We start from the raw sequence: 20645 nt of genomic DNA, 5'->3' as shown, positions 1-20645 counted from the left end.
AGGCCTGGCATGCTTTGATTCATGGGGTCGCAAAGAGTCGGACACAACTGAGCAACTGAACTGAACTGAACTGAATGATTAGTGATGTTGAGCATCTCTTTAGGACTGTCTGTATGTCTTTTTTGGAAAAATGTCTATTCCAGTATTCCACCCATTTTTTAATCGGGTTTTTTTATGTTGACTTGTATGAGAAGTTTATATATTTTGGATATTAACTTAGTGGTCATTTTATTTGCAATATTTTCTCCCATTCCATAGGTTGTCTTTTCATTTTGTTGGTGGTTTCCTTTCCTATGCAAAAGCTTTTAATGTTCATTCAGTTCAGTTCAGTTCAGTCGCTTAGTCGTGTCCGACTCTTTGCGACCCCATTCATTAGTTCCCCTTTATTTTTGCTTTTATTCCTTTGCCTTAGAAGACAGATCCAAAAAAAATATTGCTACAGTTTCTATCAAAGAGTATTAAACCTATGTTTTTTCCTAGGAGTTTTGTGGTTTGTCATCTTGCATTTGTAGGCTTCCCACGTGGCAGCAGTAGTAAATAATCTGCCTAGGAACACAGGAGACACAAGAGATTCGAGTTTGATCCCTGAGTCGGGAAGATCCTTTGGAGTAGAAAATGGCAAGCCACTCCAGCTTTCTTGCCTGGAGAATCCTACAGACAAGCAGCCTGGCAGGCCACCGTCCATGGGTCACAGGGAGTCAGACATGACAGCGTACATGCACACACACTCAAGGTTAAATGAGGTCATAAGGGTGGGGCCCTAGTCTGATAAAGCTTGCAGTTATGAGGAGACAGCAGCTTGTGCTCTCCTCCCTTCCACCCCTACTTTGTACAGAGGAGAGGCCATGTAAGGACACAGCGAAAAAACAGATAGTTAGAAGCCGAAAAGAGAGCCCTCACCAGAATCCAAATTTCCTAGCACTTGGATCTTGGACTTCTAGTCTCCAGAACTGTGAGAAAACAAATTTCTGTCACTTAAGCCACCCAGCCTGGGGTATTTAGCTATGGCAGGCTAAGCAGACTAAGACAATCTCTGAAACCAAACACCAGCAAACTCCCCTCTTCCAAGCCTCAGACCCAGCTTTAAGGAATCTTGCCACAGCATTTATGCATCCCTTCACAAATAGTGAGTGCCTCCATGCCAGGCTTTGTCCTAGGACTGATGGCTATTTAATCAAAATAGGCAAAACAGTTGCTTTCCTGATGCTTCCAGGTTGTTGATTCAAGAAGAGGGGAATTAGGCCTCAGCTGTAGACAGGGGATGGAGAGGTCAATTGTACAAGAGCATGTGGGGCGGTGCTGTTGAGGTCCTCTTTGGGAAAAGAGATCTTCACAGTATGTTAGAAAATGATAGGGGATACAGAGAAAAAATAATACAAAGTCAACAACCAATGCAAGGTGATGGGAGAGGTGGCACTTTTAAAGAGGGTGGTCAGGGTGGGCCTCATGGGGGTGACAGCTGAGCAGACTTGAAGCAGGTGAGGGACAGAGTCGTGCAGAGATGTGAAGGAGGGGAATTGCTGGATCACCCTCTGCCTACCCAGGACTGCCCCAGGTGGGCAGTAAATCTGCAGCGGGATTGGAGGTGGGCAACCTTGTGAACAGACTTCTCACAGAAAGGTGTGGGGTCCTGGCTCTCTCTTTCCTGCTCTGGCCTTTGACAGTCCCGGGGTAGAGGGGGAGAAGGCACTGCTCGTGGAGGAAGACGGCGGGGGGGGGGGTGGCCAGGGGGAGGTGAGGTGGCACTCCGCCTCCCTCTCTCTGTGGATCCACCCCCACCGCGCCTGCCACCCAGGGTGTGGGCACTGACAAAGGAGGCCCCTGAGGGCAATCATTCTCCGAGAGGCTGGGCTGTCGACAGAGTGCTGACCCGGCTGCAGGCAGGGAGGGAACTGACGGTGAACTCAGGACTCAGGGACCCGCCGTGGAGGGGTGACAAGGGCTCCTGCTCCTGTACCCAAGGGCCCTCCCTTCCCTCCTAAACGGAGACGTTGAAAATGTCCTCATCTGCCCTCTGGTCACTCACATTTCACCCTCATTTGAAAGCCCTTCTGGTTGTTTTTTTTTTTTTTGGTTGGAGTATAATCGTTTTACAACGTTGTGTTACTTTCTGCTGTACAGTGGAGAGAATCAGCCATATATATTCATATATCCCCTCCCTCTCGACCCCCTTTGGGTCATCACAGAGCACAGAGCTGAGCTTCCTGTGCTTTATAGCAGGTTCCCACTAGCTAACTACTGTACACATGGTAGTGTATGCATGTCGGTCCTGATCTCCCAGTGTGTCCCACCCTCCCTTTCCCTCCCTGGGCCACAGGTCCATTCTCTAGGAGTGGTTCTTGCGGCACCTTCTCCCACATCCCCAGGACCTGACCTCTCTTCTTCTCTTCTGCCCTCCAGTGGTAAGAATGGCTCACTTCTCCCTGAGGAGCAGGCTCCAGGCAAGAGGCTGAGGTTGGAGGAAGGAAAAGGCCAACGACTGGGAGGGAGGGAGGGCACAGACAGAACAGAAATCATGGGGTTTGGGAAAGGCGATTCATATTATTGTCTTTCTCTCAGAGTCCGAAAGCCATCCTTCCCCCGCCCTGCCCGACGCAGGGACATGGAAAGAGCGGCAGGAATGGAAGAAAAATGGAACTGATTCCTCCCCTCTGCCATCTTTTCCTCTTGGCTACTCTACCTTTGTTAAGTGGAACTTCTTAATGAAACTTGAAATTTTTCTTTCAGGGAAGTCTCCAAATATAAAGAAATTAAACTATTAATGTTTCAGTCCTACAGGCTAAAAAAAAAAAAAAAACAGTTTTAAGGAATGAAGGCACATATGGAAAACTAGCCATTGTGTTGGGTAGTAAAGCTTGCACTAAATAAGCTCTAATGTGGTGCTGAAAGGATAGCCTCTCATTTGCCTGTATAGCTTGGGCAGCTCTTGGAAACTCTGTCCTCTTTAGAAAAGCGAAATGAGCACTCAATGCCCAGATCTTGGCTAAAACACCCTCCAATAAAAGGAACCATGGGTCTTTAGAAAAATAGCTGATTGTAGGCTTAAGACAGAAAAAAATACAAGATTAGCCTGGAACGCCTTGTAATGCCAGAAAGGAAGGCAATTCCACAATATCAAGCATGTCAAAGGGACACAGAAGCTAACCTGAAAAAGCTTCCTATGAACAAAGCTGGAATAATTTCAGCAGCAAAATAACAATTGGATTATAACCCAAAATAAAAAATATTGAGTTCAGGGAGTTCCCTAGTGGTCCAGTGGCTAAAACTCCATGCTGCCAATTCCCCGGGGGCCATTTTAAAGTGAGGGAGAAAGGACACACTTTCCTTACAGAAGAATATCAAGTAATATATGAAGAGAATCCCCATTCCAGGAGATGGAGTTTAATTTCCCTCCCCTTGAGTGCGGGCTGGACTTGGTGACTCATTTCCAAAGAATAGAATTTGCTGTGTGCTCAGCCACTCAGTTGTGTCAGGTTCTTTGTGACCCTTTGGACTGTAGCCTGTCAGGCTCCTCTATTCACAGGATTTCCCAGGTAAGAATACTGGAATAGGTTGCCATTTCCTTCTCCAGGGGATCTTCCCACCTGGGGATCGAACCTGTGTCTCCTGCACTGGCAGTCAGAGTCCTTACCACTGAGCCAGTGGGAAGCCAAAAATAGAGAATGGAAAGGGAAAAATGACGACCGAATGGAGAAACTTGGCAGATAAAGACCAAGTTGGTATCACGTGCCCTTGATATGATGTGGTAAGAAAGGCCTTTCACAACTACAGTGCTCTTCCCTAAAACCCATAAACCCAATTTAATCATGAGAAAATATCAGACAAACCCACCCTGAGTGATATTCTCCAAACGTTCTGTCTGGTACTCTTCAAAATGTTCACGAAAACAGATAGAGTAAGAAACTCAACAGATCAGAGGAGACTAAGGAGGCATGACAACCTAACGCATTAAGGTACCCTGGATTGGATCCTGAAACAGAAAAAGGACATTAGTGGGAAAACTGGTGAAATCCAAACAGTCTATAGCTTAGCTAATGGTACTGTACCAATTTTAACTTCTTAGTTTCTTGGTCTCAACATAGTTCTGATAGATGTTAACATTAAAGGAAGCTGGGTGAAAGGTACCATATGATATTATCCATATGTGGAATCTAAAATACGACACAAATGAACCTCTGAAACAGAAATAGAATCAGGTAAGAGTGGTGGGAGAGGGCTGGATTAGGAGTTTGGAATTGGCAGATGCAAGCTGGTGTATATAGAATGGATAAACAACAAGGTCCTGCTGTATAGCACAGGAAACTATATTTAATATCTTACGATAAACTATAAAAGAATATGAAAAAAATATATATAGCCAGTCACTTTGCTGTACAGTAATTAATACAACACTGTAATTCAACTATACTTCAATAAAAAATAAATTATACTGGCATTTTTTACAAATCAAAGGTTTGTGACAACCCTGTGTTGAGCAAGTCTATCAGCTCCATTTTCCCCACAGCATTATTTTTAAATTAAGGTATGCACATTATTATTTTAGACATAATGCTATTACACACTTAACAGACTACAGTATAAAGTATATATGTGCTTCCCCAGTGGCTCAGAGATAAAGAATCTGCCTGTCAATACAGGAAATTCAGGAGACACAGGTTCAATCACTGGCTGGACAAGATCCCTTGGAGAAGAAAATGGCAACCCATTCCACTATTCTTGCCTGGAAAAGTCCACTTTCAGAGGAGCCTTCTGGGGTGCAGTCCATGGGGTTACAACTTAGTGACTGAGCCCACACACGCACACATTGTATGACTTTTATATATTTAAATCGAGAAACCAAAAAATTAATGTGACTCACTTTATTGCAATATTCACTTTATCACAGCAGTCTGCAAACCCATAATACTTCCAAGGAATGCTTGTATCAACAAACTGATTCTAAAATGCATATGGAGAGGCCAGAGAGCTGGAACAGCCAGCACACTATAGAACAATCAGTGGACACTTGAAAACCCTGGGTTCAAGACTTCCTATAAAGCTATGCTAATCAAGACAATGTGGTATTGGAGAAAGAAAAAACAAGCAGGTCAGTGGACAGGACAGAGAACCCAGGGATAGAATACATAAATGGTGCTGGAACAACTGGACATTCACATGCCAAAGAAAGTGACATGAGAAAGTTCTCTTGAAAAGTTACCATGAAGGTCACAGGAACAAAAAGTGCCTTTCAGTAAACTTCTCACATTAAAGCAGTGGGTGAACTTGAATATACCTAAGTACCCATCTCCCCAAGTTTCGCATGAAGGGAGGGTAACTCCCCTCAGTCCCCCAGGCCTGCCTATCCACTGGGCAGGATGCAGTAGTTACAGTGGCAGCAGCAGAGCAGCCCCTCGACCTCATGCCAGACCCCTCCCCTAATCCTCCGCTTGTCCCTGGCTGAAGACAGGCCCCTCCTTCAGAGACCAAGCCAGAACTCTCACCTGATTACGACCATGAGACATAAATAAAACGGCGCCACATAAAGAAAAAGACTATTAGCCCCTCAGGAATAACAAAAATAAATATACACAGTAACATAACTCTAGGTGTACATTTAACTATTTTCACCCCTTCATTTCCGTGACTATGAGATCCACAGCTGATCCAATAGATCTGAACTGATTCAAATACCAGTCTTTTCTTTAGCTCTCACAAAGCCAAATCCAGACTCTACTATAATTCATGGCTTAGGACTGCCTACTGCAAATCACTGGATGTTGGTCCATTTTGGAGTTCATAACCTGTAACAGAATTCAGATGACTGAGATGTCTGATTTTCAGGTAGGATATTTTGTGCATCATCTAGACTGTCTTACAGAAGTTTCTCAATAAACAGCTGCTAATCTTGCTTTTAATTTATAAACGTGCTTAGTTTCGCTTCAGTGTTACTTGTGGCTTGTTTAACCTTGTACTAGTTTCCCTTATTTATAACAACAGTAGTTTGGGCCTCTTATGTTTCTCAACAATTAAGACTTTAAGCTGTGCACACACTGCAGTTCCAAAAATGAGCCCCCACATATAACCCTATGACTGAGAGACAAGAGGGAAGGCTTGTCTCCTCCAAAATTGTACAGAGACTCTCCATTCTTTTCCCACTAAAAAGTGGGAACCTGCCAACTAATGGGGAACCCAGAGATCTCTGACTTCATCTAAAGTTACTCCAGCCCAAGTTCAAGAATCACTGACCTCCAGGAAGGTCTCCCTCTCTGCTCCTCTGACCCCCACACTATGGCAGAGGCCATCTTCCCTCCAAATTCAGTGTGATGTCCCAGATAGCAAACTGCAGCTGTCCACTGTCCAGCAACCTTGCTTTCTGGGGCATGTTTTTCTGAGGACCTACTTTTTCCTAGAAGATCAAAGCTGGAACCATCCACTCTGTGAGCCAGGGGTATGGCTGTGCCCTCTAGCCACAACAGAACATCTCAGGACACACTGCAGGAAGTCCAGTATGTATACACAAGCCTCAGTGAGTAGACAAGGCTTTTGTTCTAGTGTGGATCTGATGGGAGGGTGCACCAGTTCAACCAAGCTTGAAACGGGTACCTGTGTATGGTGCCGACTTAACAGAGGAGGCAAACCCCAACAATGTACAATGCACAACAGGGACAAGAGAAAGGTCACAGGCAACAAGAGGAAAGGGAAATAAAGTGAAAATCAATACTTGAGCCAGGTCAAGGGTGTGAGCTTTCAAGGCTGGCAGACCTAGGCTTTTCCAACAGGCTGTGGAGCCTTGAGCACATCCGGCCCAGAGCCGGTCCCAGCCCATACTTGCCATTTGAATGAGTGCGTGCTGAAGTTCTGAGCATTTCCTCATCTGCCAACCAGTAATGTAATTCATTCTCCCTTGCAGAACTGAGAGGAATGAGTAAGAAACAGTGCTAAGAATTAGACACAAGACACAGTAGGCTGGGGACCAGAGTTCTAAAGCAAATTTTGCCTGGCAAGAACAATTTCACACTAGGGAACCTGAGTTCCTGGACTCTGGGGCCAGGTTGGGAGGCGGGTGGGTGCAACAGAGCAGGGCAGGGGCAGGGCCAGGCATTGAAGCGAGGCCACAGCCCAGAGGGAACCAGTTCCCAGTGGCTGTGGGGTGGCTCAGACAGCTCCCTGCCTCACCCGCCATGGTCCTCCCTCTGGCCTGGCTCTCCCGATGCTGCCGTCACCTCCTCCTGCCATCCTGGGCCCCCACACTCCAGGGCTTCTGGAAGTGTTGCTCCCAGGGTCCCAGGAGGAGCACAGAAGAGACGAGCTCCACACGCAGTGGGAAGATGTCACCTTCCAGGGTAAGTGCCACCAAGGAAGGTGGAGGGCATGAGGGCCAATTTGTACTGGGGGGCAGAGAATCCCTTCCATGTCACCACAGGTCAGCTGAAAGGGGACCTCGTGGCTCAGATAAAGAATCCACCTGCAGTGCAGGAGACCTGGGTTCGATGGTTGGATTGGGAAGATCTCCTGGAGGAGGGCATAGCAACCCACTCCAGTATTGTTGCCTGGATAATCCCACAGACAGCAGTCTGGAGGGCTACAGCTCATGGGGTCACAGAGTCCTAGATGACTGAGCGACTAACCACAGCACAGCACGTGCCCCCCCACCCCCACCCAATGCTTCTGGCCTAGTCCCAACCCTCAGTTCCCTAAAGCACCCTCCCTGCCCCCACCCCACCCAAGACAAGATGCCCTTTATCTGCACCCAACCCTCCTTGCAGTTCACAAAGTCCTTGAACAGAACAACTTCCCCTCATCTAACAGTTAATTATTTCTCAGGAGGGTTGGGACAGCCAGTTCTCCCCTTCCCAAATGCACCTTCAAGTCCAGTTACAGCCCCTGAGCTGTGACCTCTACCTACCACCACCCCACACCCAACTCCAGGACTATGCCCAAGACAGGAAACTGCTTTGGCCCTGCAGTAAGATGACCTCAAATTAACGGGGCTGAGGTAGAATTCCTGACTTCCAGTGAGCCTCAGCCCTCAGCCCTGGCTGATGACCTCTCCCTAATGCCCTGCCCCCCACCCCCAGGAGCCCCAGCCCCGCCCCACAGCTGAGCTGGCCCAGGCGGAGGAGCTGCTGGAGCAGCAGCTGGAGCTGTACCAGGCCCTGGTGGAAGGGCAAGAGGGGGCCTGGGAAGCCCAGGCCCTGGTGCTCAAGACACAGAAGCTAAAGGAACAGATGCGGAGACACAGAGAGAGCCTGGGAGAAGTTGCCTAACCTTTCCAGCAGTGGCCCCTTCACCCTGCAGCCCTGAAAACTGCACGCCACCCTCCCCAGCCCTTGGATCAGCAACATTCCAGCCTCTCCCAGGTCCTAAGAAAACAGAAGAAACTGCCACAAAAGGGCCAGAAATTGGATAGTCATGAGAAGTCATGGCCTCTGCAGTCTTTTCACCAACACCCCAATTCGACACCTCCCGCTGACCTCAGTCCACAGCAGGGCACACAATCCCCACCTGAATTTACTCTGAATTATGCCCCAGAACCACCTCACCCAAATCCAATAAAGGGATGGAACGCTTATAGACACCACAGACGCATGAGTTTTTTAGTTTTGTTAAAAAAAAAAAAAAAAATTCCGACAAATCGGGGAAATGGGGTTTAGGAGTGGTGGTGATGCCAGAGGGAAGTCACGGGGTGGGGGACTGGGGTTGTCTGGGGTTGGTAGCAGTAGTGTCTCCTTCACCCCCACGCCTGGTACGGTTTCCTGAAGAGGAACTGTCACATTCCAGAATGGGTGGGTGAATCCTCTACCGTGTCTGTTCAACTGAAGAGAAAATAACAGCAGTTAGATTAGAGCATAGGAAAAAATTAAAAAAAAAAAAAAATCAAACCACCCTCTCCCAACATATCCAGATGTTTGTGTGGTGTGTGGGTCAGAGGATAGGTCTGGGAGTAGAGAAAAAGAAATAATTTGATGAGACGAGACCCCCATACACAGGTCAACTAAACATCCCAACAGAGCATCAAGGTGGGGGCAGCAGAAATATGGATGACAAACTTGTCAAGTGGCCACCATGCACCAGGGGCTTTAAGAAAAAACCCACTAAGCAACGAAGAGAATCTAAAGGACTGGGGGAGGGTCTTCATGAGATCATTACTCACTGTAGGAGGAGATGTCTATTTCATCAGGCAGCTCACTTATATTGACTTCAAAGCGATCCTGCACATCATTGAGGATCTTGGCATCATTCTCATCTGACACAAATGTGATGGCCAAGCCCTTGGTGCCAAACCGGCCTGCTCTGGCCACCTGGAAGGAGACATGTTATAGGACCAGCAGGCCCCACAGAAGGAAGACACACAAAAGGAGGGATGAAATGCAAGATATGAAAAGATAAAGAAACCGAAGGGGTGGGAGAGGACACTGGGATATCTTCCAGGAGTGGGGCTTACCCGATGCAGGTAGGTGTCTGAATCCTCAGGCATGTCGTAGTTAAAGGCAATGTTCACCCGCTCGATGTCCATGCCTCGGCCAAACAGGTTGGTAGCCACGAGAATCCGTCGTTGAAAATCTTTAAACTGCTGATACCGAGAAAGCCTTTATGAGAAAGGAAAGCAGAAAAAGTGTTGAGATTCTCTTCTCTCAAGGGTCCCTTTTGCTCGCAAGGACACAAAACATCTTGCCCGTCTCTGACTCACCTCTCCTCCTGGGGCATCCCGCGGTGGATAGCAATGGCTGGGAAGTTCTGCTCCACCAGGAGCTGGGCCAGGGCAATGCAACGCTGCACAGACTTCACAAATATCACCACCTGTGTGCGTGCGGGTGTGTATGAGATTGGAGGGATGTGCGTCCATGTGGGTGAGTGTGAGAAAGATTACGTGCAGGAGTTCTCAGTAATTACACTCTTCTAAAAGAACTCCTTAGTCCCGATCACATACTTCCTCTTCTGCTCTAAATACCAAGTCTTTCCCACTTGGCTCTGACTTATCCTGAGCAGACAAACATGCTGCAGAGGATATGGAAAACAGTAACCAAAACTACCAGATACATTAGGATATAAGAATGAAGCCACCACATGAGAACGGTAAAAATCTGAACTAAAGTTTGGAAAGACATGACCATTATTCCCACTCACCAAAACATCAAACATAGTAAGAGCTTATAGAAAATGACTTTTAGTGCAAACAAATCACCCAACAGGTAAAGTGATGAAACACTTCTCCCCAGGTGAGCAGTGCAAATCACAAATTTAAGAACCTAACATGTCTAATTATTATTAAGACTCAAGGATGTTGTAATTTGAGATTTACTTTCTGTGTCAGGCATGGAACAGAAAAGCAGTCTCAGCCCCTAAGTCTTTCTCTCATTTAAAAGAATTTTTCCACCATTCTCTTTCACATGGCATACATGGCTTCTTCAATAAAAAGGTTTCTGCCAACATTTGGAGATGTACTCATTCTCCCTACTGCACCTTGGACAACTGACCTGGTTGAATTCAAGGACATCCAGAAGGTCAAAGAGCTTCCGGTTCTTCTCGTTGTCCTTCAGTTTCACGTAGTACTGCTGCAATCCATGCAGCGTCAGCTTCGTCTCATCATCCACGAAGATCTCCATTGGCTGGGGGGGAGGGGGGAGGGAAGGGGTGGGGAACGGGAGGAGGGCAGAGTGGGGGGGTTAAACCTGGGGGGGTGGAGGAAGTTGATCTCCAATACACCCCATGGGGGGATGGGGAGAAGAGAGAAGATTGAAAACCCAGCCCCACCCCCAAAGATACCCACATTTTAATGTGGTCTTTTGCACATTAGATCTGATTTCCTTCCTATCAGTTGAGTTTTAAGATTTCCCAACTGAAAATTGTTATGGGAAAGGAACTCTGCAGGGAGAAAAGGGCAGAGTCCAACCATCCAATGGCGAGATGCCATTACCTCAAACAGAGGTGGTGGAGGAAAGAAAACAAAGGGAAGTGGTTCTCAAAGTAAGAACATGAGGCAAACACCTGGGAAATCATGGCAATAGTGACTCGAGGTCAGAATAACTCCATCCGAGCCAGTTTAATATGGGGGGGGGCAGGCAGCTCCATTCGAATATTCTCTCAACTAGGAGAAACATATCTCCATAAGGAAGGTAGATGTCTTCCCATATCCCCATTAGGAAGGAGGAAGATCAGAATGCTTTAATGGACTTTAGGTCAAAATGCCATGAAAAGAGAGGCAAAGATTACTCAAGATGAGTAGCAACTTGCCCTCAGACCACAAGGAAATAGTTTTAGATGAGATTGGTCTCTGAACGAAAAACCATCTACAGTGTTACGAGGAAGGTACGATGAATGTTGCTAAGAAGCAAATTCAGAGCAGCAGAGTTACTCAGTCATCTTTAAAAACAAGACACACACACACAACCCTTGAAGGGAAGGTAGATAGCATTTACAAAAAAAAAAAGTGGTAACTGGCACAAGAGTCAACTCTAAAGCCCAATTTCCCTTTGTGTGCCGTGCTTAGTCGCTCAGTCGTGTCCGACTCTTTGTAACACCACGGACTGAAGTCCACTAAGCTCCTCTGTCCATGGGGGTTCTCCAGGCAAGAATACTGGAGTGAGTAACTTTTCCCTTCTTCAGGGGATCTTCCCAACCCAGGTCTCCTGCACTGCAGGTGGATTCTTTACCATCTGAGCCCCCAGGAAGCCATGGTTAACATAAAACCCCAGGGTACAAGATTTGGGGAAAGGATAAGTGTGTCACAGGAGAAAACCAGAAGCCGAACTTCAGAATGCAGACTAGCAGAGGAAGGATTTCCAAAGAGAAGTTCCATGGCTTCCTTCCTATCTAATGTGAACCCCAAATACAGCTAAAGGTAAGAGTTATGGTCCCACGGGAAGGAGCACAGCAGGGAGGGAGGGAAAGAACACACTCCGCTGCTTACACAAGGGTCTGCCTAGCCCAGACCCTTCCACCACCTGGTTACACCCAAGTGGAGCTCCTCACTCTACTGTTTCCATATCCCTCTGAATATTAAAAGTTAAAAAGAAGAAAAAAAAAATCTACCACCCCACTCAGAACACCCCTCCCCACCAACACAAATGGAAAGAAACAGGGAGCACGGCACGCCTTGGGTTCAGGAAAAAAACCGGGAACGGAAAAAGAGGCTGGTTTGGTCCTCAGCTTCCTGGTCAGGTTCCCCGCGGCCTCCGCTGCCGCCATCCACCGCCGGGTGCGTCTGCATTCCCCCGCCGCGCCACGGTGCTTCTCTGCTGCCGGCTCACATCAACCGAGGTTCCGACGGGTGCGAGGAGGTACGGGTAGGAAGGAGTATGGACTCGGGGACTGAGGTGCCAAAGGCCCCCACCCCTGGAGGTGGGGAGGAAGCGGATTCACGTGTGCTGTTTGCTCTTCTTTTGGACATGCCCTGCCATCTGTCTGTCCCTCTCTTGCTCTCCTGCCACCGGGAGGTGATGAGTTTGGGGAGCAGAAGGCTCCGGCTGTATGCTCGATGCCACCTTGAGGGTGCGTGGCTGTAGGGGGTATGTAGAAGACGATGGGTGGGTGGTAGGGCAGAAAATCCTGCCCTCCCCCCAAAAAGGGAGAAGAGGTTCAAAAATGCTGTGACGAAAAAAAAAAAGTCGAACACTACCCGCTCTCACGTTAACCCGACCAAGTCTTCCGGAGTTTCCCTGGCGCCGCGCAGACCCTAACACTAACTGTCTCTGCCTCTGTGTGTCTCTTCAAGGAGTCATCACTTTCAAATGGGCACGTGCCCCCTTCTTGGCGCTTGAAGGACAAGGGAGTCTGGAGGAAGAGGGCGCGGAGGGGGAGAAGGCAGCGGGCGGGGAGTGGAGGGAGAGAAGGTAGAAGGGTATTTACGTCTTGCATGAACTTGCGGCAGACTGGGCGAATCTCTTTGCTCAAGGTAGCACTGAACATCATGACCTGCTTCTCATGGGGGGTCATGCGAAAAATTTCCTGGACATCCCGACGCATGTCTACAGGAAAAAGAAAAAAAAAATTATAGTAGAAAAGAGACATATATCATAAATGAAGATCAGAGACAGGCTTACCAATGAGGTAAGGACTGCTGGATATGGGTGAGCCGACAGTTGTGGGTCAGGGTTAAGATTTGCCTCGGGTCTCTCTCTACTCTATTATCTCCAACCGCCATGTAATCATGTCCAGGGTTATAACACAGCGGGAAGAACAGTGACTGTGGACCAGGTTCCAGCCGTGTATTTTAACCACACAAGCAATTACATGAAACCCCAAAGCCCACAACTAGAAAATGGGGATAAAGCCCACATTTATCCCCACTGTGAGCCTCCCACAGAGGCTCACAAAGATTAAGTCCTTACAAAGCCCTTCTCCCTACTCCTCTCTCCCCAAGCTCCAACTGTCTACCAATATCGCGCACCTATTACATTCCAGCTGTCAGAGTCCATTCCACGCTTCCTCTGGATCACACTGTCCTATCCAGTCAGGCAAATATGACATCTCTACTTGGAGCTCACTTTATAGCTCGCCATCTAGAATAGCCAAAGATCATTTGGAATGACTTATCCCTGGGTATATGCCCATCCCTAGTCTCATTCACCAAATTTGAGTTCTCATAAAACATCTTCCTGTCTTCACAGCACTTGGCACACTGGAACACCACATCACACAGACTCCCCCACACACTCTCCACACTCATTCCAGAACTTATGTCGAAACATTTATTCAGCTATAAATCTGATGATTCACACTGAGTTGAGGATGACAAACAAGTAGACTGTCTCCTTTTCCAGCTCCATTTTCTTCCCTATGACACCCACTATAATAGAGATTTACAAAGGACACAATGGTGGTGTGACTAACATCCAGGATTAGCTAAGTCCCTCCTCTCAAAGATAAATATCTACCACAAAAAGGAAGAACATGATACCCTTCTCCTTGATCACCAAGAAAGGTTAACAAGCCTAACAAAGACTGACCAGGGAAGCCAGAGCCATCAGTCATGGGTGATAGATTAAGAGTCGTCCTGGCACCAAAGTGCTCCAGTATCAAATAAGCATCACTTGGCTCCAAAAGGCAACTTCCCAGATCACTAGACCAGCCCCAGCCCGACTGGGACAACTCACCGAGTTGTTCAAGCATCTTATCGCATTCATCCAAGATAAAGTGTTTAATGTGTTTGAGGTTGAGGCTCTTATTTCGAGCCAGGGCTAGGATGCGGCCAGGGGTCCCCACGACGATATGCGGGCAGTTCTTCTTCAGCACCTCTTCATCCTTCTTGATAGACAGACCACCAAAAAACACTGCGACCTGCCAACCCAGAAGAGAACAATATTTCACAAGGAAGGAAAGGGTCAACTTTCCCAAGGTTCCCATCCTTTCAATTTGCTCTAAACCAGTTCTCAGAACATTTCAGAGCTAAACGGAGCATGAGATCACCTAATCTAAAAGTATCCTATCCCCCCAAACATTTAAGCTAAGAAACAAAAGTGACCTGTCCTAAAGTACATGGTTGATCATGGCTCTGAGGACTAGCATTTAGTTCCTCTGACTTAATCTAACAATTTTCCTTCTCCAACTCCAAAGCCAGGCTTCACTGTAAAAATGAAGATGGCAAGAAATTAACAGTGTCAAGTACCAAAAAAAAGCTCACAGATATCAAGTGTTCCTAACTGACCCTAGATTTTTTAATTCCTTTAGGCTACACAGTTTACTCCACCTTAAAACCATTAGGGAAATGGCTGTTGAGCCTTTAATACAGCATCAGAAACTGCTTTTTTAGTTTCAAAGGGGGAGACCAATCAAGGGATCAGACTGTCATAACCCTAAGTCTAGGGTAAATCTAAAACCATTAATTGTGGGACAAGTGGTTTGCAACAAAACAGGAGATACACAGCATCATCTAGGAAGAATTCTTGCCAAAAATCGTTAACTTGAATCAGTTAAGCTTTCAAACATAACTTTCAGTTTAGGGACTTCCCTGGCGGTCTAGTGGTTATTGCACTTTCAATGCAGGGGGCACGGGTTTGATCCCTGGTGGGGGAACTCAGATCCTACACGTCAGGTGGCACAGAAAAAAAAAAAAAAAAAATTCAGTTTACAGGAAACACTGGGAGTGTAAAACAATTAAAACACCACCACAGGAGAGTAACCAGACAAATCCAGAGGTAGGACATTCTGCAGAACCAACCCAATCTCTCTATCAAATCATTGAAGCATAATACTGAGCAAAAGGACAGAAAGACTCTCACATCACATTTATATTTGATCTTGACACCAAGAACATCCTCTTTGTGGAGTTCACACGGTGATGGATTAGACCTACAGAGGCAGAGCTATATCCCAGCTCTCTACTGAGCTCAACAACAAAGGTTTTCACAGTCATAACAACAGAAACTTTTGTTTTCAACCTGTAAACAAGGCTACCTGCTAAAAAGACAGACAGTAAATGCTAATGAAACTGACAATGTAAGAACACAGATATACTTTACACACACACATAGAGCTTCGACTATATTTAGAAAATGAAATAGTTTCCCCAAGTTCTGGGAAAAAGAACAGTATAAACAAGCTAATCAGTCTTACATGAAAAGTCAAAATGGATTTTAAGTAGACAAATTCAAAAAATAGTGCCTAACACTTGGTTTCACAGAACATCAGAAGTAAAAAAAAAAAAAAGTTAACAAGTGGTACTCTGTGAGGTATGATTAGACCGGAGAACACAAATTCATCATAAGATCTTTCAGATTAACTACACATTTTACCAAGCGCAAGCACTACTATTACTATTTTAAACAGATTACTTTTAGTTTAGGGTTACTACTCAAATATTCCTAAGTATAGTAATTAAGGGGGAAATTGTTAATCTGAACAAAACTGTATTTTTTCACCCAAGGAGAATAAAAAATTATATACATCAAGCATATACATATGCTTCTCAAACTCCAATTACCTGAGAATCTTGTTAGAATGCACGTTCATACTGGATAGGTCTGGGGTGGAACCCATGTTATCTACATTTCCAACCACTCCCAAGTGACACTGAAACCACAGGTCTGGGAACCACACCTTGAATATCACAGCTACACAATGCACACCCATATTGACCCAGTGTATATACATACTGATACAATGTATACACATAAGTTTCTCCTTATCAGAATATAACAGGCACCTCTGAAAGTATAATTCATGAAAGATGGTATGGGGGGGAGGTGGGAGGGGAGTTCAGGATGGGGAACACATGTACATCAATGGCGGATTCATGTCAATGTATGGCAAAACCAATACAATATTGTAAAGCTAAAAAAAAAAAAAAAACTGGAAAAAATAAATAAAGTATAATTCAAATCTGAACGTAAATCTCTTACACACCTAAGCTGCAGGAACTTACTATGTCCTACATGTTTATTTGTGGACAGGTATTTAATACCTGTGGGACATGGAGACTACTGATCTAGCAAGTCTCCAATGCCTCCAACTCCCCACACCCTCATTCCCCCAAGTCTCTTACCCTGGCTTACCTTGACGCTGGGCATGTATTTGGAGAAGCGCTCATACTCCTTGCTGATCTGAAAAGCCAACTCCCGAGTGTGACACATCACCAGCACAGACACCTGGCGGCAGCAGATGGAGACAGAGTGTATCCCTTCACCACGGATGTCACAAAAGCACACTCAGCAGATCACAAGTGGCTACAGTTCTAGATCTAAATCATTAACCCCATGATTACTACAGAATATTCCCCAAGGCTCTCAGTCAAAAATGATAAAGGTCATCTTAGTAGTAAGAACTCACAGCTCTAGAAGCATCACGTAGCTGAGACAACACCCTTCCTGAACACTACTAGCCAAGAAGCCTTGCCCAGCACTCTCCCCAGGTGTACCTGTCCAGTAACTGGCTCCAATTGTTGCAGTGTAGCCAGCACAAACACCGCTGTCTTTCCCATGCCTGACTTGGCCTGGCATAGGACATCCATTCCCAGAATGGCCTGAGGGATGCATTCATGCTGGACTAGAAATAGGGAAAAAAAGGCAAATTAGACTCCAATCTCCAGAGAACTCCACCACATTTTTGCATCAGGCCAAACCCATTTCTCACCACTCAATTCTTTAGTAAGTCTTGTCAATTTCCATACCCCTTTCTACTCTGCTCCTTCTATCAAAGTGAAAGTGAAGTCGCTCAGTCGTGTCCGACTCTTTGTGACCCCATGGACTGTGGAGTCACTCAGTTGTGTCCGACTCTTTGCAACCCCATGGACTGTAGCCTACCAGGCTCCACTGTCCATGGGATTTTCCAGGCAATAGTACTGGAGTGGGTTGCCATTTCCTTCTCCAGAGGATCTTCCCAACCCAGGGATCAAACCCGGGTCTCCTGTATTGTAGACAGACGCTTTACCGTCTGAGCCACCAGGGAAGTCAGAGCCCATGAACTGTAGCCTACCACAATCCTCCATCCATGGGATTTTCCAGGCAAGAGTACTGGAGTGCGTCACCATTTCCTTCTCCACAGGATCTTCCTGACCCAGGGATCGAACCCGGGTCTCCCATACTGTAGGCAGACACTTTACCGTCTGAGCCAATCAAAGTGATTCCCTCAATCAGTGATTCCCAAATCAAGACCTTCCCAGTTCCTTCTAGTATTAGCCTCTTCTAACTCCAGGGCCCAAAGTCCTGCCATCAATCCTCTGGGCATCTACCAATCGGTCATCTTAGGTGCTCCTCTGTCCCAATGCTCCTTAATCTCTAACAATCCATGACTTTTGAGTGCCTGTCACAAGCTACTTCTCCTACTTAGACTGTCATGCTTTGGGTGACACAATCCTGCAACCTTGGGCAACATGAAGAACTTGGTGAAAGTGAAGTTGCTCAGTCCTGTCCGTCTCTTTGCGACCCCACAGACTATAGGCTGCCAGGCTCCTCCGTCAATGGGATTTTCCAGGAAAGAGTGAGCACTGGAGTGGGTTACCATTTCCTTCTCCAGGGGATTTTCCCAACTCAGGGATTGAACCCAGGTCTCCTGAATTGCAGGCAGACGTTTTACCATCTGAGCCACCAGGGAAGAACTTGGTACTTGACCCAAAAGCCAGCTATCTTTAGACCAGCCACAAAGGTTTGCAGAGACCAGAGTTGACTTGGTCCAAGGGTCCAGCCAGCTCCTCTTTGGAAATTTTAAATTAAAAGACAAATTTTAAAACAAGGAGACAAGGAGAAAAGCCACTCCAAGTTGCTTTGAAATCACTAGCACTTACATACTATCGTGAATAAAGACAAAATAACATAAACATCTTCCACTGCTGAAACAGGTTCTGGTACTTATTTCGTGATCTATCCTATATATAAATTTGTAAGGGATCATGGCTATTATCTGCTTTCTTGTATCCTTAAAGTGCCAAGGAGTACTCTATGCCCAAGAAGAAATTTACCTTCTGATGGATGCTCAAAGCCACAGTCAACAATGGCCCGGAGCAACTCTGGCTTGAGCAGGAAGTCACGAAAGCCAGAGCTGTGGATGGAGACATAGGAGCCCTTGACATCCTTCTTGGCAGGGGCCTCAGCCCCATCTCCCCCAGCTGCCGTCTCCACCTCATCATCTTCATAATCCAAGAGCTCATTGTCCACATCGTTCTCCGCCATAGCTGAGCCGGCAGAAGGGGAAGGGTCTCCGGATGGGTTAACGCAGGATAAAGGAAGACAAGAGGAGGAGAGTGGGGGCTTGAGGAACAGAAGAGGAAAAGAAACCCACTAGTTTCTGACAGAAGAGCTGGGGGGGGGGGGGGAAACAGAGAGAAGACATCAGTCATGAGCAGAGCCTTCACCATCTATCCTGTCCATCCCCACACTCTTCCTTTCCCTAAACTATGACACATGTACCTGGAAACAAAAGTAACAAAGAAAAAAAAAAGTAACAACAACAACAAAAAACACAACACAAAGAAACAAAAGGCAAACATAACACACGGAATGGGCAAAGTGTGTTTCCCAGGGGTGGTGATTAAGGACGTAGATTCTCAAAAAGATAGGATCGGAGAAGCAGAAACCGTAAAGCTAGAAAGAGAAGGCCTGCTTCTAAATTCCTGCTCCGGGACGGCAATAAGAAAAAAAAATAAAAACACATAAAAAACAGACTAACAATTTACAAGACTGGAGAATGTTAAATGACAAAATGAAAAATCCTCAATGAAAGACTTTGTGCTTTCCCTGTAATCTCAAAGGTGTCGACAGCAGCCATCAGTCAAGGGTGATAGATCTACGGTCGTCATTGCGCAAAGCGCTCACTTTTCAAAATGGAAACATCATGTGGCTGCCATCCACCTCTCCCAACACTCTAGTCTCCGACTCCTCAGACTCGCGCGTAAAAAATTCTTCGGTGATGGTGGCGGAGGGTGGGGGCTAGAGAATGGCTCGGCCAGGAGAAAAAACCCACTCCTCCATCAGTCAAATCACCGTTGCATTACTCAAGTATGACTCGTTTCCAAAAAACACACAATGACACCACCTGTAAACATTTAGGAAATGCTGCAAATAACGGTGGGCAAATCGAGGTGAGAAACGTCCAGGTAGGCCTAGAAGCCGGCTCCTCTTCGTCTTCCCGCCGCGGACCGAGGACCCAGAAATAAGCGGGAAAGTGATAAGACCCCGCCCTCCGCAAATACCCAGGACCGGAGGACGCGTAGCGCCGCCTCTCAGTGTCACTGGGGCCTCGAGTAAGCGAGTAGCCCACCGAAGGAGTGAAAAGCAAAGAAAACACAATGGCGCCGGGGCCACCATCTTGGATTGGGCCCCCCTAGCTTCCCTACCCCCCCCAAAGTTTCTTCATCTCGAAAAAGATGCAAGCGATGGAACTAACGACCCAATCAGACTCCAGCAACCAGACCATGGCCTGTACAAGGGCTATCAGGAGCTCGTGCGACAGGATGGCCGCAGAGAAACGCAGATGGAGGCGGATGGTGCCGAAGGCCAAAGCTTACCTGAGCAAGGCAAAGACGTATGGCGGCGGCAACAGCGACGAAGAAGGGAAATCTGCCTTCACTTCCGGTTCCCGGTTTTCCCTCCACCCCAGCCTCCCGCCTTCGCTGATGCGAGCGCGCAGGCGCAAAGAACCGGAAGATGGGCCTTCCACGATTGTGTAGTTCTGCGCACTCTAGGGGTGCCTTTAGAAAATGCCTGTGTAAAAAAAAATTTTTTAAGCCACTTGTTACTCCTTCGGTACTACCGGTAACAAAAGGCATCAAGGAAACTATAATCCTTCCCATTGTTATCTTTTTTCCGCTTGTCCAGTTCTTTTCCGCGCCTCTCTCTTCATTTAGATTCTTGCCACTCAGGCTTTCTCTCTGGGCACCCCTCCGTGGCGCAGGAGGACCCAAGGTGGCGGGACTTGGAGTTCCCACGGGGTCCTTGGCCCAGTAGTCAAGGTGACCTGGGGGCGCTGGCGCTGGAGTTAGGGAGCGGCCAGCCTCAGGTGTGGGTAGTGAGTAGTTCTCACGGATCCTACCCCCACCTTTTCCCCAGCCTTGGAGCAGTGGGCGGCATTTACCCAAAGTAATGGTTGGCTGATGTATCTGATGTCCTAAGGGCCGTGGCTTGGGCTGTAAGTCAGGAAGGTGTTCTGAAGCCACAGCGTGCAGGACTGGGGGTCTAGATTCTGCCCCAACTGTTAACGATAAATACTAGGGCATGAGGGTTACATGGTGGTGG

The 20645-nt window shown here is 46.9% G+C and overlaps 2 protein-coding genes and 2 non-coding genes across 4 annotated transcripts; 1 reads left to right on the top strand and 3 right to left on the bottom strand.

The window, feature by feature from the left end:
* Positions 1-7160: 7160 nt before the first annotated feature.
* MCCD1 (mitochondrial coiled-coil domain 1) lies at positions 7161-8246 on the top strand. The gene is made up of 2 exons (XM_055406536.1): positions 7161-7322; positions 8058-8246. The coding sequence occupies exons 1-2, from the start codon at positions 7161-7163 to the stop codon at positions 8244-8246; spliced, it is 351 nt and encodes a 116-aa protein (XP_055262511.1).
* Positions 8247-8591: 345 nt separating this feature from the next.
* On the bottom strand, positions 8592-20054 carry DDX39B (DExD-box helicase 39B). The gene is made up of 11 exons (XM_055406534.2): positions 19919-20054; positions 18374-18711; positions 16835-16962; positions 16473-16565; positions 14076-14259; positions 12829-12947; positions 10458-10589; positions 9671-9780; positions 9425-9569; positions 9134-9281; positions 8592-8795 (listed from the first exon to the last, which is right to left on the bottom strand). Exons 2-11 carry the CDS (start codon positions 18582-18584, stop codon positions 8779-8781), a joined length of 1287 nt encoding a protein of 428 aa, XP_055262509.1. The 5' UTR covers positions 18585-18711; positions 19919-20054; the 3' UTR covers positions 8592-8778.
* On the bottom strand, positions 13941-14017 carry LOC129543943 (small nucleolar RNA SNORD83). The gene has a single exon (XR_008683394.1). It is a non-coding gene; the product is annotated as a small nucleolar RNA SNORD83 (small nucleolar RNA).
* Positions 19174-19252, bottom strand: LOC129543942 (small nucleolar RNA SNORD83). Its single transcript, XR_008683393.1, has one exon. It is a non-coding gene; the product is annotated as a small nucleolar RNA SNORD83 (small nucleolar RNA).
* Positions 20055-20645: the final 591 nt, after the last annotated feature.

The sequence above is a fragment of the Moschus berezovskii genome, chromosome 23 (assembly GCF_049115385.1).
Source record: "Moschus berezovskii isolate FMDL1 chromosome 23, NW_MosBer_1.0, whole genome shotgun sequence".
NCBI lineage: Eukaryota > Metazoa > Chordata > Mammalia > Artiodactyla > Moschidae > Moschus > Moschus berezovskii.
Note: the sequence above shows the minus strand (reverse complement) of the source record. Positions and strands in the feature narration are given on the sequence as shown.